Source organism: Alosa sapidissima, chromosome 1, assembly GCF_018492685.1.
Source record: "Alosa sapidissima isolate fAloSap1 chromosome 1, fAloSap1.pri, whole genome shotgun sequence".
In the NCBI taxonomy this organism is placed as follows: domain Eukaryota; kingdom Metazoa; phylum Chordata; class Actinopteri; order Clupeiformes; family Clupeidae; genus Alosa; species Alosa sapidissima.
Genome location: NC_055957.1, coordinates 17526464 through 17545011, shown reverse-complemented (window position 1 = coordinate 17545011; position 18548 = coordinate 17526464). Strand labels below are relative to the sequence as shown.

At 44.4% G+C, this 18548-nt stretch overlaps 1 protein-coding gene across 1 annotated transcript in view; it reads right to left on the bottom strand.

The window, feature by feature from the left end:
* ncana (neurocan a) overlaps nucleotides 1-18548 on the bottom strand; it is a 77596-nt gene that overhangs the window by 15522 nt on the left and 43526 nt on the right. The window contains exons 8-10 of the mRNA XM_042108637.1: nucleotides 15485-16171; nucleotides 9717-10478; nucleotides 4621-4725 (exon numbers count right to left, since the gene is read on the bottom strand). Coding sequence (XP_041964571.1) covers nucleotides 4621-4725; nucleotides 9717-10478; nucleotides 15485-16171 — 1554 coding nt within the window. The remainder of the gene's footprint in view (nucleotides 1-4620; nucleotides 4726-9716; nucleotides 10479-15484; nucleotides 16172-18548) is intronic.

The window sequence follows — 18548 nt, the reverse complement described above, 5'->3', positions numbered from 1 at the left end:
ACTGCACTCCCTGCAAGGGCAGCTCTGTCTGTGGGTGCGTGGGTGCGTGTGTTGGTCAGAGTCTTCAAAGCAGCTTTGTAGTTGCACATATGTCTCTCAGCCTACACACACAATTACATTTTATAAGTGTTTAATTCCTTTAAAATGGCCACTGGTTATCTCAAATACTGTTGCTACTGGTAATAGACTAATTATCTAGGATTACTGAAGCATTATTTCATAACTTTCTTGTGTTTCACAAGTTCAAAATGTTTGTTTACTTCCATTGGAAAACCAATTAGAGGGATGAAATTAGATATTTTTCTCTTCTCTTTGTAAGAAGGCTCCACAAGCAAAAATAAGAGAAAATTGTCATTGTCAATAATGTCACTGAGGTCCCAGTTTTGTTGAAGAGTACTATAAGAAGAATAAGTCTATGAGCAACACACATCAGCATGTTCCACAGACAAAGAGAGGACCTCTGGCTACAAACATCCCACATGGTGGGGTTGAGTTCAGTTTGTTAGGCGCTGGCAGATAGCATCATCACCTGTACCTACAGACAGGGAGAAGTTTTCGAACTGAATGTCGAGCCTCAGACTAAAACAAACACCCCCAAGACACACATGCACACACAAACACACATCCCCCCCACAGGCCTCCTCAACAACCCCAACCCACTCTTTCCAATCACACTGTCAAACGTCTGCCTGCACACCCTCATCCAGCCCTTGCATGCCTGCTCTGCAAGGGAGAACACACACACACACACACGGCATTTATACGCACAAACAGAAAGACAGAAGCACACATAGACGCACATGCAGACATAAATGCACACACACATAGGCATGCATGCACATACACACATACACACAAATAGAAAGTCACACACACACACACACACACACACACACACACACACACACACACACACACACACACACACACACACAGCACCTCCATCAGCCCTCACTACTCCCCAGCCTTGTTGCCCTGCCAGTCAAATGAGTGGGAAGTCCACTGGAGTTTGCAGACTGAGAGAATGTGTATTTTTTATTTTTGTCTCACTGAAGGACAACACGAAAGCCTGCCAGGCGAGTCAGAGCGGTCAGTCGGAATCAAACCTCACTGCTCTCCATTCTCCAAGACAACCAGGAGACGCAGAGAGCCAGGCGGTCAGTCGGAATCAAACCTCACTGCTCTCCATTCTCCAAGACAACCAGGAGACTCAGAGAGCCACGCACCACTGCTCAGAGTTCCACCGCTGTACATGATTGTTCCAGAATTTTCTCTCTCTCACTCACACAGTGTAGCAGGACAAAGATTATATACGGTAATCCTATTTGCAGAGTCACTGTTGCACAGAGGGTTAATCCATTTGACATTATAGCTCGAAACTAGTGTTGACATCCTCAACATTCACATCCTCAGACAAAATTAGACCAATAATAACAATAGTAATAATAGTAACAATAATAATAGTCATCATTAGCATCATCATAATCATGATCATCATCCTCACTGTTTGAAATTGGTGTTCCTCAGAAGAGACTGATCACGCAATATATACTGCTTTAAGGGGGAAGGCACTGCTTTTCACCCCCCCCCCCTCCCTTCCCCTGTTGTGAGCTGGGTATGGGGGTGCACGCCAGTGCTTTTGAGGAAATATCCGTCAGCTCCCCACATACAGTAGCTCATTCAGCCAAGCCCTCAATTTCCCTGGCACAGAATGTCCCATCAGCAGTCCTTGGAAAGCCACAGCTCTCACCTGGCTCTCACATAAAACATGGGAGTACCTTTTCAGTACCATTCAGTTATGTTCTTTTAAATTCTACCAACTGATTTCAAAGGGAAGTAAAAATGCCTGCAGTGATTTCAAATAATATGCTGCCATTTGGCATGCCAGTTGCTGGCACACATGGAATTGTGACTGATGTAGAAATGTGAAAATTATATAATGATCATTTTATTTCTCATTCATCTACACTCTCCTAAAACTCAATCCCACACTTTCAGCAAAGTGTAACTTGATTAGCCCAGCAATGTGCAATTACAGGAAAGTGTGATTTGGGAAGAATATCAGACCAAGGACAACTACACATCCATGTAAATTTCCACAGCCACTAAAATGAGGCTGATATGGCCAACTAACCAATAGAAGCCCGGTCAGACTCAGTGAGGAAGTAATGTGAGACCCAGGCAAGGAGATCCCATTCTCATCTCTGGAATCACACCAGATCCAGTGTGTCTCATGAATCTTTCAGTCCCTCATGCATAATGCACCAGTCTTAAGACACCCAAGAAACACTGCAAATACCTCCGATCCATCTGATCCCTGTGCAAACTCCAACCATGCTGCAGACTAACTCATGCTGAGGACTGCGGCCAACACCATCTTATGGAATGGCAATCAAGTGAATAAGATTAATTTGCTTATCCTGAGCATCAAATCTCAGAGCAATGTGAAATTGCAGCGTGGATCAGGGGTTTTCTCTGGTGGATGAATGACTAATTATGAGGTGTTTGCTCTCTGCTTCTAATCTAGCAGAAAAATGGCATTTGATCAAGGGTGCAGCAGTCCAAGGGAGTCTTTTCATGGCTGTGTGAGACCCACTGTGTGTTTGACACAGACAAACAATCAGCCAGGATGGGCTCCACTCTTAACGGCTCACAGCGCAGCTGGCAACAGTGTGAGCGTGAGCGGAAGAAACAAACAGCCGACAGTCTTCTCCCCTCGCAGGCACGCTGAAAAACAATCACACTGGCAAATGGTGGGTAAATATAGAAGAGGAGTGCAAAATAGATTTTAGGTCTAGAGTTTCAAAAGTGCTTGCTAGTTTACTGCTTGTTTTAGTTTTGAGTTCATGTTATGAAAAGCGTCCCAAGAACCCTCAGGGCTTAAAGCAATAGAAATGTCTGTGCCTGAAGTTATCAGACATTTATGAGGACGCCATATATACTGTAGTCTCATTGCCTATTTTTAAATCTTAAGCATACCCGCTCACGCCTGAATTCAGGCACGGTGCCTGAACACTTTAAGCCCTGAACCCTTCCTCACAGAAGACACAGCATCACTAAGCAGGCAGAGAGGTTGTGTGCAAAATGTTCTAGCATGGAGACCAGCTCATGTGAGAGAGAGCCCATGTGAGATGCAGACGGGCTTCCTGTCCATTCCGTCCTCACACATCATCACATGCAGCAAATCAGTACACTGAGAATATGAACTTGCCCTGCGGAGGTTCCTGATTGGGTGAACTTTAGCACAATATTGTATCAAAAATGTTTGCAATGACATTTCCCTAAACACCATATGAAACAGACATAACATTCTTGGTAGGTCAGCTAGCAAGCAAGCTAAGTGAGCATAGCTACTCCCTGTCATAAGATTTACATAAATGTCATAAATATGGCAGTCAGTCATATACATTCAATGTCTAGTCATACAACAGTGGTAAGTCACCATTATCGGTAATTGTTTGATGCTATGACCATTTATGAGCTATCCTTCAATCAGGCAATTAAAAAGTAAACAAAAGTGTTGAGTGCTTGCTTTATTTATTTTTCAAAGTCTTTTGATTTATTATCAAGAAAGTTTAAGCACCCAGTTGAAGTACTATAGGGTGTTGAGCGCGCTTCTTTATTTTCCTAGCCTTCAATCAATCATATATCAATTGGAAATGTCTTTATTATACATTGGCAATTTGGCATACACTTTGTAAGTTCTTATGGAATAATAGTCATTTTGACTTTGGTAGGCACACCAGTAATATTGGCTTCCATGGGTGGTTTCCTACCCTGAGGCAGGAGGCAGGCTGTGACATGGGCCATAGAGTTGACAGGGTCAGCCGAGGGACAGCAGCAGAGACAATTTGAGGGTCCATGCCAGTCCACTCAATCTGACCTCTCACTCACTGTGAACAAATGATGAGCCTAGAAACCCTATGGCCCACTCTCCAACCAGGACAAGGTAAAGCACCTTACCCCTGAGCTAATAAGACAATATGCAGACCAATGACCTCTGACCTGCACACCCACGTACCCTGCCATAAAAGTGACAGATCGATACCACCCCTGACCTCTAGATCATTCCTCTATCTCCTCTATTGTCTCACCGCTGGGTCCCTCTTACAGACGTCATGTATGGTAGAGGCCTGGGGTTTTGTGTATGGGATGCTTTATGGGAGCCTTGATGAGGAACAAAAACTCCCATTATCGTCCCTGTGCAATAGTACCACAAAACTCAATCCAAAGAGGCATTAGCCCAAACATCGATCTTAAGCTCAGTAACATTATTGATTCCCATAAAGAGACCACAAAGCTTGTGTTGACCATTACGTGGTCGATGTCAAGATTCCACCCACAGTGAGGATGGTGTTTCACTAATTCTACACTGCGGCTCAGAATGCTCGGCTTCTAGTGTGGCCTTGGAGAAAGTGGTCAAATGTTTCTTCTTAACCTGTAGTAGAGAATGCATTGTGCTGAAGAAACAGATATGGATTGATTTGCTTAGTGGCTGATTTGTGTGCATTCACATTTTGTTTCAGTGTTTAACGTTCCATGTTTGTGTTAAATGTTTAACAAATGTCAAAGGTCCCAGGTCCCATTGTTAATGTTGAATAAAGTGTAATTGTGTCTCACCGATCTCACAGCTCTCTCCAGTGAAACCCTGCGGGCAGAAGCAGCCATAGCCCTCCCCCTCCGGCAGACACGTTCCTCCATGCAGACACGGGCTCATCTGGCATGCTACTGAGACAAAACACACACACACACGCACACACATGCACACACACACACATGCACACACACACACACACGCACGCGCACACACACTTTTTTAGATTTTTTAAAATAGATGACAATGTGTTTGTTCTGAAGTACCTTGCTTTCAGACTCCAAATTGAGGATGTAGCTTAGTGCTGATGAGAGTCATATGAGCCTCTAAAAATAAACACCTTTGGCAAGTTTTTGAAGACACAGGGTGGATAAAAACTATCCAAACTTATTGTAACATGCTCTAAGAACATTTCTAAAATGGTTGCTTATGATTATGGTGTAAATAAGAGGCTGGTTAAGGCTGCATTTATAGTCTCAGCTGGAGACTTGTTGAATTGTGGCATGGTGTACTTTCTACGTGCTGTCCATTTAAAAGCAGGGATGAGGCCAGCATAAGTAACCAAAGCAGAAGCTAAAAGAGGCTGACCCCCCCACCCCCACCCCACCCACCCGTCCCCCTCTTAAGAGCAGAACATCAGACACTATTCCATCCTTACTCACTCTGAGGCCTCCTGCCAAACCACCCCTCCATGCACACAGCACAGCAAAAGAAAGGACACACAAAGAGCTCTTGGTTGGTGTGGAACACTTGGCCTGGCTGCCGTGTCTCCAGGCTGGTTGGAGTGCTGATCTCCACACCACTAATCTGCCATATGGCCCTGCCTCAGCAGCCTGGGACGCTCGATCCACACACACACATTTAGTGGGACGATTAGAATGAATAAAGGGTGAAGGTTGCCCCATAAATCTCCTTTAATGCCATCAGGGAGACCATTTGGGCTGCTGTGTAATGGTGGCATCCAATATTTCTCTCTGTTTCTCTCTTATTATCTCTCACTCTCACTCACACACTCACACATGTATTCATTCATCTATCTATCTATCTATCTATCTATCTATCTATTGCACATACCTTTGTTAGTAGGTCATATGTCATTTGGATGCCAGTATCTTTCTGACCCCAAACTTACATGTTACATAACACAAACACAAAGTTCCCAATTCACTGGCATGTAGTCTAAGGTTTGTTTGCAATTTGGATCACATGTTGGTGTCCACACATTTTCTTCATCTTCTTCATACATTTCTCACTCTCTCTCTCCTTTCTTTATCACTCTCTCACTCTCTCTCTCTGTCTCACACACACACATACACGCACACACACACACACACACACACACACTCACACACACACACACACACACACACACACACACACACACACACACACACACATACACACAGTGCTTCAGTGGTTTAACATAATCAGCATGTTTTGCTGATCTGCATAGAGTTCCGGTAGCCTAAATCACATCCTGTGTGCTTTGGGCGTTTTGAGGGCCATGCCTGAGACATTGCTATGGTTGCCGAGCAAACCTGTCCCTCTCATTTTCTTCTCCTCTCTTTTCTTCTGCTTTTCTTTTCTGCTCTTTTGTTTCTGCAGCACATGTTTGCAAAGGCTGCACCTCTCCACACACTGGAGCCTGTCCATAGCACTCTCCCTCAGTTGTCATGGCAACCCTCAGAGAGGGAGAGAGACAAGGAGAGGAGCTGCTCTCCAAGGAACAAAAAAAGTAGGCAACATACAACGATCAGCAAAAAAAGCAATATACATTGAAATACACGTGCAATGCTTAAATATTTAACTCCCTTTGCACTTCAAAATTGTCCCTTCCATCTACATGCCTACCGAAATGAATGTTTACGCTTTCTATTAGAAAATAATTGTGAACTATGTCATGTTTTTTTTTTCTCTTTCCTCGCCACCTGGCTCGTTGCTTAATTGGCTCATTAGGGGGTGCTCTCTCATCTCAGCGCTGAGTTGGTTCTTTTGACGTGTTTGTGCTCTGAATGCCAGTCTGAGCACGCTCCAACCTCCTCAGTGCCCAAGCTCCTCTCCTACACATGCTGTAGCACTACAGCCTCATGCCTTTTAACATACACGCCGCTCCGCTGAGTGGGATGTGGAGAGTGCTAAGTGTGCAGGGTGCCACGGGTTCACATGTGGAACTGATGGAGATGCCTGTTGACAAACTGACTGGTGAAGGTTTTTTCATTAAGTTGAATTATGTCCATATCCTTACAGACCCTTCACTGAGTCTATTACACACACGTGCTGATTTCATGCCAGCTGCAGATACATCACCATGAGAAAATCAGTTAATTAATTCGCACAGCACACGCTTCATACATGGGAATTACATAGACAGCACAATATACCCAGGAGGAGTATACTGTATATGGAGTCCGTGTGGAGGTGACAAATTATTGGGGCACACAAAGGTATGTTGTCTATGTGGATTGGCAGTTTCCAAGCAGGCTGATTTGAGGCCATCTGTAATGTGCCATGCAATTGGCTTGTTTGTGAAAATGTGTCCAGAACCAAGCACAAGAGATGCTGAGGGCCCCTGAGACCAAGGCTGTGGTTAGGAGACAGAAGTTTCTCACCTGCTGTCACTAGAAATCCTCCTCTACACAAGACCTTTTCCTAGCCTGGTTCCGCCCTCCTACGTACTTCCACTCAATTTTCATTTCATTTCAGTACGTCGTCTGGGATTTCGGTATATTTGCAGGTTTTCAATTTTCATTTTCCTTCAGTACGTTGTCTGAGATTTCGGTATATTTGCGGTTTTTCTCAGGCCAAATTATACCTGTCCAATCAGTGAACAGAGTGGGTGGCTGAGAACGATGACGTTGAGGTCGTGAGCTAGTTTGAGCATGACATACGTCACAACCAAATGTTAGCGATTGGTTATGGCAGATCCAGAGTGGCTCTGGGCAGATCCAATAGTTTTAAACGTCAACAGAGTACTTGCTTTCAAGGCAATTAACACTTGGCCATGGAAAGTGGCCAGTCTCTCTGTACATTATGAAATGTACGAGAGTCTGGTAGGACCAGGCTCACCTTTTCCTACCCTGAAAGATAAATCTGCTTCTCAGAACCCATCATCTCTCTACTCTACCTTCCTGGAAATAAGGAGAATCTTGTAAAAGACAACAGCCAACAGAATCAACCACAAGTGGGTTTCTGCTGTACTGTTGCTGGCTAAATCTCATGTCCTTTCCTCTCAACAAGCAGCAGAGATGAGGCACAGGTCAAGTCTCATCCAGGGGTCACTACAGCGTCCATGCCACTGATGGAGATGGTTATGTGGCACACAATGACCAGGGATCCATCCCCACTGTCCTCGTAGAGGGGAACGGACACAGCAATCGCGTGAGGCTTATGAAAGATGAGATGCACACTTTCTCTCTCTTTCTTGTCTTTTTTTGTGAGGGGGGGCTGGCGGCCGTGAGGTTAGAAAAAGTGCTGTGCTGTGGGCTAGGAGCTCTCAATAAAAATGGAGCAGGGTGGAAAAATCGATCGGCCTGGAGATGAGCTGACACTTTCCCATCACATGCTGTGTCAGACACCAGACCCCAGGTTCCCACGGGAACACCTTGGCATTTACGGCAAACGTAGAAACAAACAAGGACCATGTTGCCTATATTACAGGGTAGTGTTCCACTCCTCAACAGGGACCATAACTCAGCATATGCTCGGGGTTAAGAAACTGTGAGATAACATCTGTGTAATATAGCTCAACAGAAAATAAGAATTCATATGAGTTGGTATGAGAAACTCTGAAAGATAAAAAAGTGAAAACAGAGAGAGAGAGAGGCACAGACAATGGTGAGAGGCAGCGATGAGAGAAAGAGAAAGAGAAAGAGAGAGAGAAGAAACAAAGTAAGGGAGGAGTGTAAGGTTTGACAGAGAGAGAGAGAGGGAGAGAGTGATGGAGGCCATGTCTGACGGTGATGACAGGGGAGAGATAAGCTGTAGCTCAGTGGTGTGCCCTGCCACAGGCATTATGATTCTCTCTGACAACACCATAATCTCCTGCCAACAGAAAGTCGCTTGACACGAAAAATGGTGAGAGAATATGACAGACAAATAGACAAACATATGGACAGACAGACAGAAAGAGAGACAGACAGACAGGAAGAGAGAGAGAGAAACAGAGGGGAAGTAATACAAGAATGATACCCCATAGACTCATGGAATCTTAGACCGCTGATCAGCTAATGTGATTAAACTGTAAGATGAGACTTAGAAACTACAGCCCTATCCAAACAACAAACAACAGTGCAAATAGCCAAACAATCCAGCCAAATAGCCAACCCTTTGTCTTTCATTTTTGGCATTCGAAGGAACCCACAAATCAATAATTCATACAAGTGTATGAAGAGTATGGGCCTCATTCAGTAGTTGATACCTTTCCATAAGACTCTCGTCGCTCTCATTAGAACAAAGATGGCCCTCAGCAAGGCTCTCCCTGTATCTCCTAACAGGTTGTTCTGGGTGATGGGATATGACAGTTCAGTGTCAGACTGAATGAGGGACTAACTTGCAGTTAGCGCAGGACAATTCACTTTCTATCTAAAAGGGCCTTCATGCTTTTATGTGCTAGGGAACAACGTACTGTCAGATAGTCCTTGTAGCAAGCATTTCAGCACTTCAAGTACAGCAGATGTACTGTACGGTACATCAGACATGAATATAATTAATTAAATAGAAGAACTGCTTAAAATAATTGCATGGCTATTACAAAGTAATATTTGTGTTGATCTATCACTGCTAGGGGTGAATGGTGCTCACATAACAAGCACAAGAAGTTTTGTTAATTAGAGAGGCACACTTTTATCGTGTTGGGAGCTGAAAAAGCACCTGTGATGCTATGCAGACAAGACAAACTCTGAAACATCTTTAACCTTGAAATACTTTGCAGCAGGCAACCAGCTGCACACAAAGATAAAACATTATCTAAGTCAGGGTTCATGACAAGAAGAGAGAGATGGAGAGAAAGAGAGAGGGAGGGAGAAAGACTGAAGGAAACTAGACCCACAGAGAAGCAGGTGAAATGACACAAAAGGAAAAGAAAGAAGAGAAAGAGAGAAAGAAGAGAAAGAGAGAACCCCACCTGAGCCATTCCTCCGGGACAGCTCCTCGTTGCCATGGGCGAAGTCTTCCGCAGGGTTGCCAGGCAGCAGGACTCCTGAGCCTAGAGTCTGCGCCTCGTCCTCTGTGGCCGGTGCTGGACCGCCACTCCCACTGGGCCCGTACGCCTCCAGGGCAGTGGACCTCAGCTCGGGCAGCAGGCGGGTGGACTGGATCAGTGGGGTGGCGTCCTCCGTCAGGGGCTTCACGGAGCCCCCGTGCCCCAGCGAGAGGTTTGGCGTCTGGCGGGAGGTCACGGTTGGAGAGGGGGCGGCGGTGGTGGGGCTGGGGGTGGTAGATGGTCCCTTGGGAACTTTGGGTTCCTTTTTCTGGGATCGGTCACCTTTGGACCTGCCTCGGCCCGTGCTGGGTGGCCGGCGCTCGTACTGAATCTCCCCCCGGGCCTCCTCCACTCCCTTCCCTCTCTGAGTGCTGGTGGTGGACGACACGGTGGTGGCGGATGTTGCTGTACTGGACGGAGGCGTAGTGGTGGACCTGGTTCTGGAGGGGTTGGTGTTCGGCTTGACCTCACTCCATGTGCTACTGCCGCCTTTGCCCACTTTCCGCTCATCGCCATTGGACGGGACTACCACTGACCAGCCCCCTGATGTGATGGTGGCCTCAGGTGTGGACTCCTGGCCTGGTTTGACCCTTGGCGCGCTGCTAGTGGTGGAGGCTCCAGGTGAAGGCCCAGAGGTTGGGGCCGGTTTGAGAAGCCAAGTGCGGCCCCACCACGACATCAGTCCTGTGGGATGGAAAACACACCCTTATGATTACCTCATAATACTCACTGAAGACAATGGCTTCCTTTAAACAAGGGAGTCTTAAGGCTTTCTTATGGAGAAAAGGTGGGGATAGATACAGTAGGTAGGTGAACCGGTCCACACATACTAATGATCTATAATGGATTTTAAGCTAGTCTGAGGGTACTAAAGATACTGTATGTAACAGGGTTTCATTTGATTTCATCACTCTTACTGGTCCAATCCTATTACACTAGTTGATTTAATTCTACCCTATTGTACAGTGATCAGTTAAACACAGCATGATGCTTTTCACCATTTTGTTAACGATAAAATAAATACTTGTTTCTAAATTAGCTCTAAATTAAAACAGGTAGGCCTCACACACTCTATCCTTGCCTGCCATTTACTTCAGCTTAATAAAAATATAACTTAGTTACATTTGTTAATGAGATTTCTTATCCAAAGTAGACTCATTTACCCCCTAACCCCCTGCCACCAAACACACACACACGCACACAAGCATTTTTGTACAAGCATGCTCATTATAAATCCGCCTTCAGCCATGCAGAGTCTGGGTGCTGCCACACTCGGCCTGACTGTGGCTAAACAAGTCATCCGATCGCTGTAGCTGTTTTTCCAATTACAGCACTGATGCTGCTGCTCCTGGCCCCATTCACGCTCTACCCTTGATGCTGCGCTCACCTCCAAACACCTCCCGCAGCCACCACAAGCTGCCTGATGTGGAGATGCACAATGTAATCAACTATCACAAGACTTGAGCTTCTTTTATCAGATTCCCAATGAGGTGGAACAGAATTGGGGAGACAGATTTGCGTATTTGCTTTTCTTTTATGTAAATGCTATATTTTTTTTCAGTGTGATTCCTGATTAGGGTGTTTGAAATATTTTCTCCCCCCTCTCCCCTGGCACACACAAACACACACATACACACACACACACACACACACACACATACACAGCACATTGGCATGATGGGAGGGGGGGGGGGGGGGGGGGTGTTTAATCATTATTTAGGCTTCAATAATTCAGTAGGCATCTCATGCATGGGAACTTTATGGAAATCACAAGCAGAGCAACAACGCAATTATAAACTCCGTTTAGGCCTAATTATTTCCCCCCTCTGCTTTTAAAGCATGTTTTATTAATTAACCAACTCGGTGCAGGCAGCCATCAGGATCAGCCTCGGCACAGGAGCAAAACATCTCACTCTGACACTGCTGTGACCCTGACTTTGCTCCTCCGCCCTTCAGTGAATGAGACCAACTCTGACTGAATTAATTAAAGCGTGAGCTCAAACCTTTAAATAATTGCATCAGCTATCCAGAACTGTCTGAAAAGCATACAAGAGGCAGGCTCCTTAGAGACAAGCGTTTGCAGTCAAGTGAATGCCTTGTGTAAAAGACGAAGAGCATCCTGCTACAGTTCTGTGAATGTTCATGGGCAGATGCACTAGGTACTAAATGTCATTCCACGGTAACTTTCTCAACTCAATATTGATGAAATTGACATTCCTCTTGGAATTAACATTTCCTGATGCACTCTGGCCTCTTGTATTGGCTATTTTAACTCTTGGGTCCTCTCATACTCAACTTACAAACATCAACTTGTTCAGAATTCAGAATTTTGTGTTCTGGGCTGTTCCATAGAACTGACTATGACTTCTGTCTTTCAGCAACTTCATTGGCTCCCTATTACCATACCATACTGATTTAGATTTCTGCTTCTTACGTTCTGTACTCTTCATAACCCAGATCTCCTTCCCATCTTAGATCCTCCTCCTCCAACACTCTCTGCTCGGCCACTCAGCTCTGCTCTCTCTTACCCTCGGTTCTCCACGTCTGGCCTGGGCCGGCCCCTGCCTGGTGGGCTACTATGGGCTTTAGAGCTTTCATCCATGTTGCATTACACACATACCATAATATCCACTCATTTCACATCCCACCTTCAAATGTACCTCTTGCCTATTCTGTTTGCGTCTATCCCTAACCACTAACTACACGTCACACAATTATTTTTTCCAATTAAAAACCAAGTTGTTTTTCACAACCATATGATAACATACTGTATGATGCAAGCTGAAATATACAGTATAACACCATATATAATTGCATTCTATGGGAAGGTACACATTGTTCACGCCAGGCTGTCACATCCGGCCCTAGCTCACATGAAGGCTGCAGTTTTCTAAGTCATGGCTGGTACAGTATGACAAACAGCTTTGAGTGTTTACACTGCAGTTGGGCCCCACTCTGAGCCCCTTGCACATTGCCACTCATTTACTGACACACACCCCATCGCTCATTACCGCTGCTCAGAAGGCGCGGGGACAAGAAACCTCCATCCTTAATTTGCCAAAGGGGCTTGAATAATGCACCAGCCTGACTAAGTTCCCTCTCCCAGTTAAACATTAATGGCGGCCGCCACCGAATTTGGGCCAGAGAGGATATTTGTATTAATGAGGCCAGAGAGTGGCGGAGAGGGACCTCCAGCTGGGCTGGGCTGGGCTGGGCTGGGCTGGGCTGCATGCTAATGCGGACGGAGGGACGGTTAACCTAAGCACACCTCTGCAGGGGCCTGCGAGGCCGCTCCGCTCAGCCTCCTTGCCTGGCCAGGGCCGTCCACTGCCTCTCCTCCTCAGCCCAGTTCTCTGGCACCTGCCTGGCCCCTCTGACTGCTGCTGGTTTTGTCCCTGGCTCTGCTCTGTCTCGTGCTCCGACACCTCATCTTTCTTCATCCTCCCCCTGTACCCCCCCCTTTCTCTCTCTCTCTCTCACTCTTCCCTCTTCCCATTTATTTTCTCTCTATCTCTCTCGTCATCTCTTTCCTTGGGTCTACCTACTCAGAATCCTTGGCTCTATCTCTCTCTATTTACTCTAGCTGTCCCCCTTTCCTTATTCTCTCTCCCCCTCTCTCTCTCTCTCTCTCTCCCTCTCTCTCTATCTATCTCTCTCTCTCCCTGTCTCTCCCTCTCTGGGGAAGCGTGATGAAATAGCAGAGGTATCCTGATGGCTTAGGGAGGCTAGTCTCAGGCGCTGCATTTAATTTGAAGTCGCGGAGCTGACAGGAGGGCATCCATTACCACGCCTCATTCTGCCCTAACTCCACTCCCTCAGCTCCAGCTCATTTCTCTCTCTCTCTCTCTCACTCCCTCTATCTTTCCTTTCATTCTCTCTCTTTCCCTCTATCTTTCCTTTCATTCTCTCTCTCTTTCCTTTCATTCTCCCTCCAGGGGGATGTGTGCTCTGACTGATACCACTGACATCACTCCCTGATGATCTCTGACTTGGCGTGTATTTAAAACAAGTCACTTGCTGCTCTCCAAACCAAACAACATACAAAAAAATCAAACTTAAAAACTGTTATTTTTTACTCACTACTTCTGTCTAGTCTATTCAAATATAGTGTTCATAGAAACACAAAACTTATGACATTATATGGATTTATGGATTATGGATATAGGTTCTGGTCCACTAGAGTATACTCTTTGAAAGAAAGATGTACCAAATTATAGCTGAACTAAAACGCTATTGTTTTGCTAAAAAAGGGAGAAAATTGAAATGTAAGATAGAAATAAGAATGAATTGATTTGCAGGGGTCTCCACGGTCACACTGAAAATAACATGAAGCTAAGAATAGGCACTGCAAATGAGAGATGAGCACAACTAAAAAGGCCCTGTGGAAGGATTGTCATATCGCTGTCCTACATTTTAGGAAGACAGTGACAGCTTAGTCGAAAATAGAGCTTCTGGAGACAATAAAATATATATATATATATATATATATATATATATATATATCTGAGGTTGACAGAAGTTTACTATATCCCTCTAGAATCTACATCTCCTAGTAGCAACACAGGAGATGATTAAAAAATAACTGGATGAGGAGACACTTCCTCTGGTCACACACTATGTGGTATGTTAATAATAATAATAATAATAATAAACACTATGTGGTATGTTGTGACATAACACCCATTATAGACAGTCACTTCCATCAACAGGCATTAATGAGTCCAACCTGTACACAGTCTGTCCCTTGTGCTCACACTGGCTCAGTGTGGACTCTCTCAGGCCTAAGGAGGTGAGGGGGTCTCCTGCGACAAGGACACAGTACTGAGCAGTAATCCTCTTATGTAACTCAACAGAGTAAAGCAGCAGGGTGTTCACATGTAAACGTCCATCAGAGTAGCACCACACCTATGAGCTCTACTTACAGTACAGACAATCCTATTCTGAGTTGTCTCCACAAACCAGGGTTGTGCACAATTCGAATTGCAATTCTGCTTCTGAATTGGAATTTAAGATCCAGTTTCAATTTAATTCTGGAATTTTGCACAAGCCTGCCACAAACTGATCATAAATTACTTGTGTGCAGCAGAGTAATTTAGCCACATTGTTTGTTCTTCCTAGTGGTATGAATCTGCTGTGACACTGTATATTCTTTAGTCATATATCATGCCATTGTTGTTTTAACGCATGCCCATTTCATAATGGTCAGATTTACTGTTGTATAATTGATTGTATAATTTCCTCCCCTCCTCCTCTCCCTTTCTGTTATCATTGACAATGACATTGTCTCCACTGCCTGCCTGGTTGGTGGATTTGTCTGAGAGAACCCATCATGAAAGGAGCCATCGAATGAGAAGCATCGGGTGTCAAGATCATCTTTTCTTTTCTCTTGTGAGAAAAACAACACAGGCTATAGAGAAACAGAGACGTATCCCTAACAACACAGATGACGTTGAATGAACAGGAGAGCAAAGGGATTCATGTTGAGAGATGCTTTGAAATCCTTGTCAAGGTGACTGTGCTGCAAACAGAGGCTTACTGGCTGGCATCTGATCCAGGGGGTGACATGATGGACACAGACACATGACAGACAGAAAAGATATTCAGAGAAAAGAGGCGCGCGCGCACACACACACACACACACACACACACACACACACACACACTATTTACTGTCTAATACAATTACAGACCTGATACTGGTGTGCTGGTTGGGTCTGGCGTACGCTGCATTTGCGTCTGGGTTTGTGTCTGCGTCTGTGTCTGCGTTTGCGTCTGGGTTTGTGTCTGCGTCTGCGTTTGCGTCTGGGTTTGTGTCTGTGTCTGCGTCTGCGTCTGTGTCTGTGTCTGTGTTTGTGTCTGCGTCGGGATGGTGCTGGTGCGGACCCCCTCCTGCGGGTCGCCGTCCTCCTCAGCTCCAGTGAGGTAGTTCCAGGGCTTCCAGAAGGAGTTCACAATCTTGTTCAGCGCATCCTTCTCCTTCCGCTCCGTCGTCGAGGACGTCGTCGAGGGGCTCTGAGTCAGCGTCCGGCCCGACGGTGGACTCTGGGTCACCGTCCGCCACGGCGACGCGCCCTCTTCATCGTCATCCTCTACCTCCTCCCTCGCCGACCCTCCTGGGCTGTCCTGACCACCTCGGCCTGACCCCTGACCTTTCACGTCCCGGGGCCTGTCCATGGATCCGCTCCAGTCCAGCGACGTGTCGCCCGGCCGCAACTGCAGAGTCACGTACTCCCCTTTGTCGGCATCAGCCACCTCCGACCACCAGGAGTCGGGTCTGGAGAGGTTCTGCTTGTCTGGGTCCACCTGACCGGTCCAGTAGAAGGACTGGGGAGCATCTGGAGATGGCGTGGACATGCTGGAGCCACTGCCTGAGGTGTCTAGACAGAGCATTCAGGAGACAGACGTTAGGCTGCCATCCCACACAGAAGGGTATCATACGCTAGGACATAATTTGACCAATTTGTCAACATTTAACAGTGACAATAGGAAGAGGCATATTCATGTTTCTAGTGTCATATGTATGCAATAAAATATATACAGTGTTGCAGATACTGCATGTGAACAATCATGAACAATCATATTCAATATTTCCATGTCATTTTTGTAAGGTAAGAACTGCTAATAACATTGTGTTTACAGTTTTTTTCAAATGCTTACACACTAAATCTTTGCTTGTCACACAATTTTCTAATCATGTCTTCCAAACATCATAACCCCACACCAAATCTGCAAAACCATACACTAATTCTCAGTGTTTGACTCAGTTTTCAATTGACTAAAACACATTTTGCAAGACACCACACACAATTTTCTACGTAACACACAAAAATCGAACAGGAAGTAACTTGATTTCATTTTTCAAACACAACCCATCAAAATGCCACACTAAATCACCAGTGCTTCACTCTCTCTCTTCACATGTGTAAACACTCATTACTTTACGGAACACCATCCAGTCATTGCCTTAGTATAGGCCTATAAATAGATACTCTATATGTAGGTATGGACCCTTTCAATCTGGCCCTAGAGGATTTCAGAACCAATGCAGATACTTTGAAATTAATGACTTTATGTACAGTAAAACTTGTCTTTTTTGCTATATTTTTGTGTCTTTTTTGTGTTTTTGTGTATAAAAAACACAAAATTGTATTTTTCTATAGACCTATGAATACCCCCCCCCCCCCCCACACACACACACACATACAGACAAACACACACACACACTTTTCTTTGGAAAAAGCAAAGTAATTTGATAGTAGTCAGTCATTTCCATAGGCAAAATCAGCTTTTTCAGAACTCCATGTACATCTGGTGGTCATTGCCTCATATGGTGGTCTATTTTGCTTTGCTTTGTTCTTGTTGGCTGTAAAATACTGTATTCACAACAGCAAATTATTTGGGAAAAATCACTATTTTTTGGTTTTAATACTGCTTGCATTTTTACTGTGTATTTCAACTTCTCTCTGTAGATACCGTAACTTTCATTCTTGTATGGAAATACATAAAGCCTATGAAAGACAGAAGAGCGTTAGGTTTGAGCAACAGTGTGTACATGATGTATCCAAAATGTCATATTATGCGAATGTTTGATTTAAAGATGTGTTTACAGTTTTTTACAATTGTTTACACACGTTTTCAAAACTCTGTGTCTATTTTTCAAAACTCCACACACAAAACCCACAATTGCTCACACAAAATGCAAAATGCCTCAAATCTCCAGCAAAATGACACACAACATTCAAAATGTCAAAAACACATCTTTAAAGCAAACATTCGCCTCACATTACAAACACGTTTGTCATAATATGACATTTTGGATACATCATGTACACACTGTTGCTCAAAACCTAAAGCTCTTCTGTCTTAGGCTTTCTATATGTATTTCCATACAAGAGTGAAAGTTACGGTATCAACAAAGAGAAATTGAAATACACAGTAAAAATGCAAGCAATATTGAAACCAAAAATAGTGATTTCTCCCAAATAATTTGCTGTTGCGAATACAGTATTTTACAGCAAACAAGAAAAAAAGCAAAGAAGAATACTGTGACCACCAGATGTACATGGGGGGGGGGGGGGGGGTCAAACTAAAATAGAGTAAAAAGAAAAATTTTACATAAAGTCAACTTTTTGTAGAACATTACTGTAAGCTAAAGTCCGATTACTGTAATTTTCAAAGTATCTGCATTGGTTCTGAATATTTCAACCGGAAATCCTCTAGGAGCAGATTGAAAGGGTCCATACCTATATAGAGAGTATATCTATTCATAGACCTATACTAAGGCAATGATTGGATGGTGTTCAGTAAAGTAAAGAGTGTTTACACATGTGAAGAGAAAGAGTGAAGCACTGGTGATTTAGTGTGGCATTTTGATGGGTTGTGTTTGAAGAACGAAATCAAGTTACTTCCTGTTAGATTTATGTGTGTTAGGTAGAAAATTGTGTGATGTTTTGCAAAATGTGTTTTAGTGAATTGAAAACTGAGTCAAACACTGAGAATTAGTGTATGGTTTTGCAGATTTGGTGTCAGGTTATGATGTTTGGAGGACATGTTTAGAAAATTGTGTGACAAGCAAAGATTTAGTGTGTAAGCAGTTGAAAAAAACTGTATGACATTTTGAATGTTGTGTGTCATTTTGCTGGAGGTTTAAGGCATTTTGCATTTTGTGTGAGCAATTGTTGGTTTTGTGTGTGGAGTTTTGAAAAATAGACACAGAGTTTTGAAAACGTGTGTAAACAGTTGTAAAAAACTGTA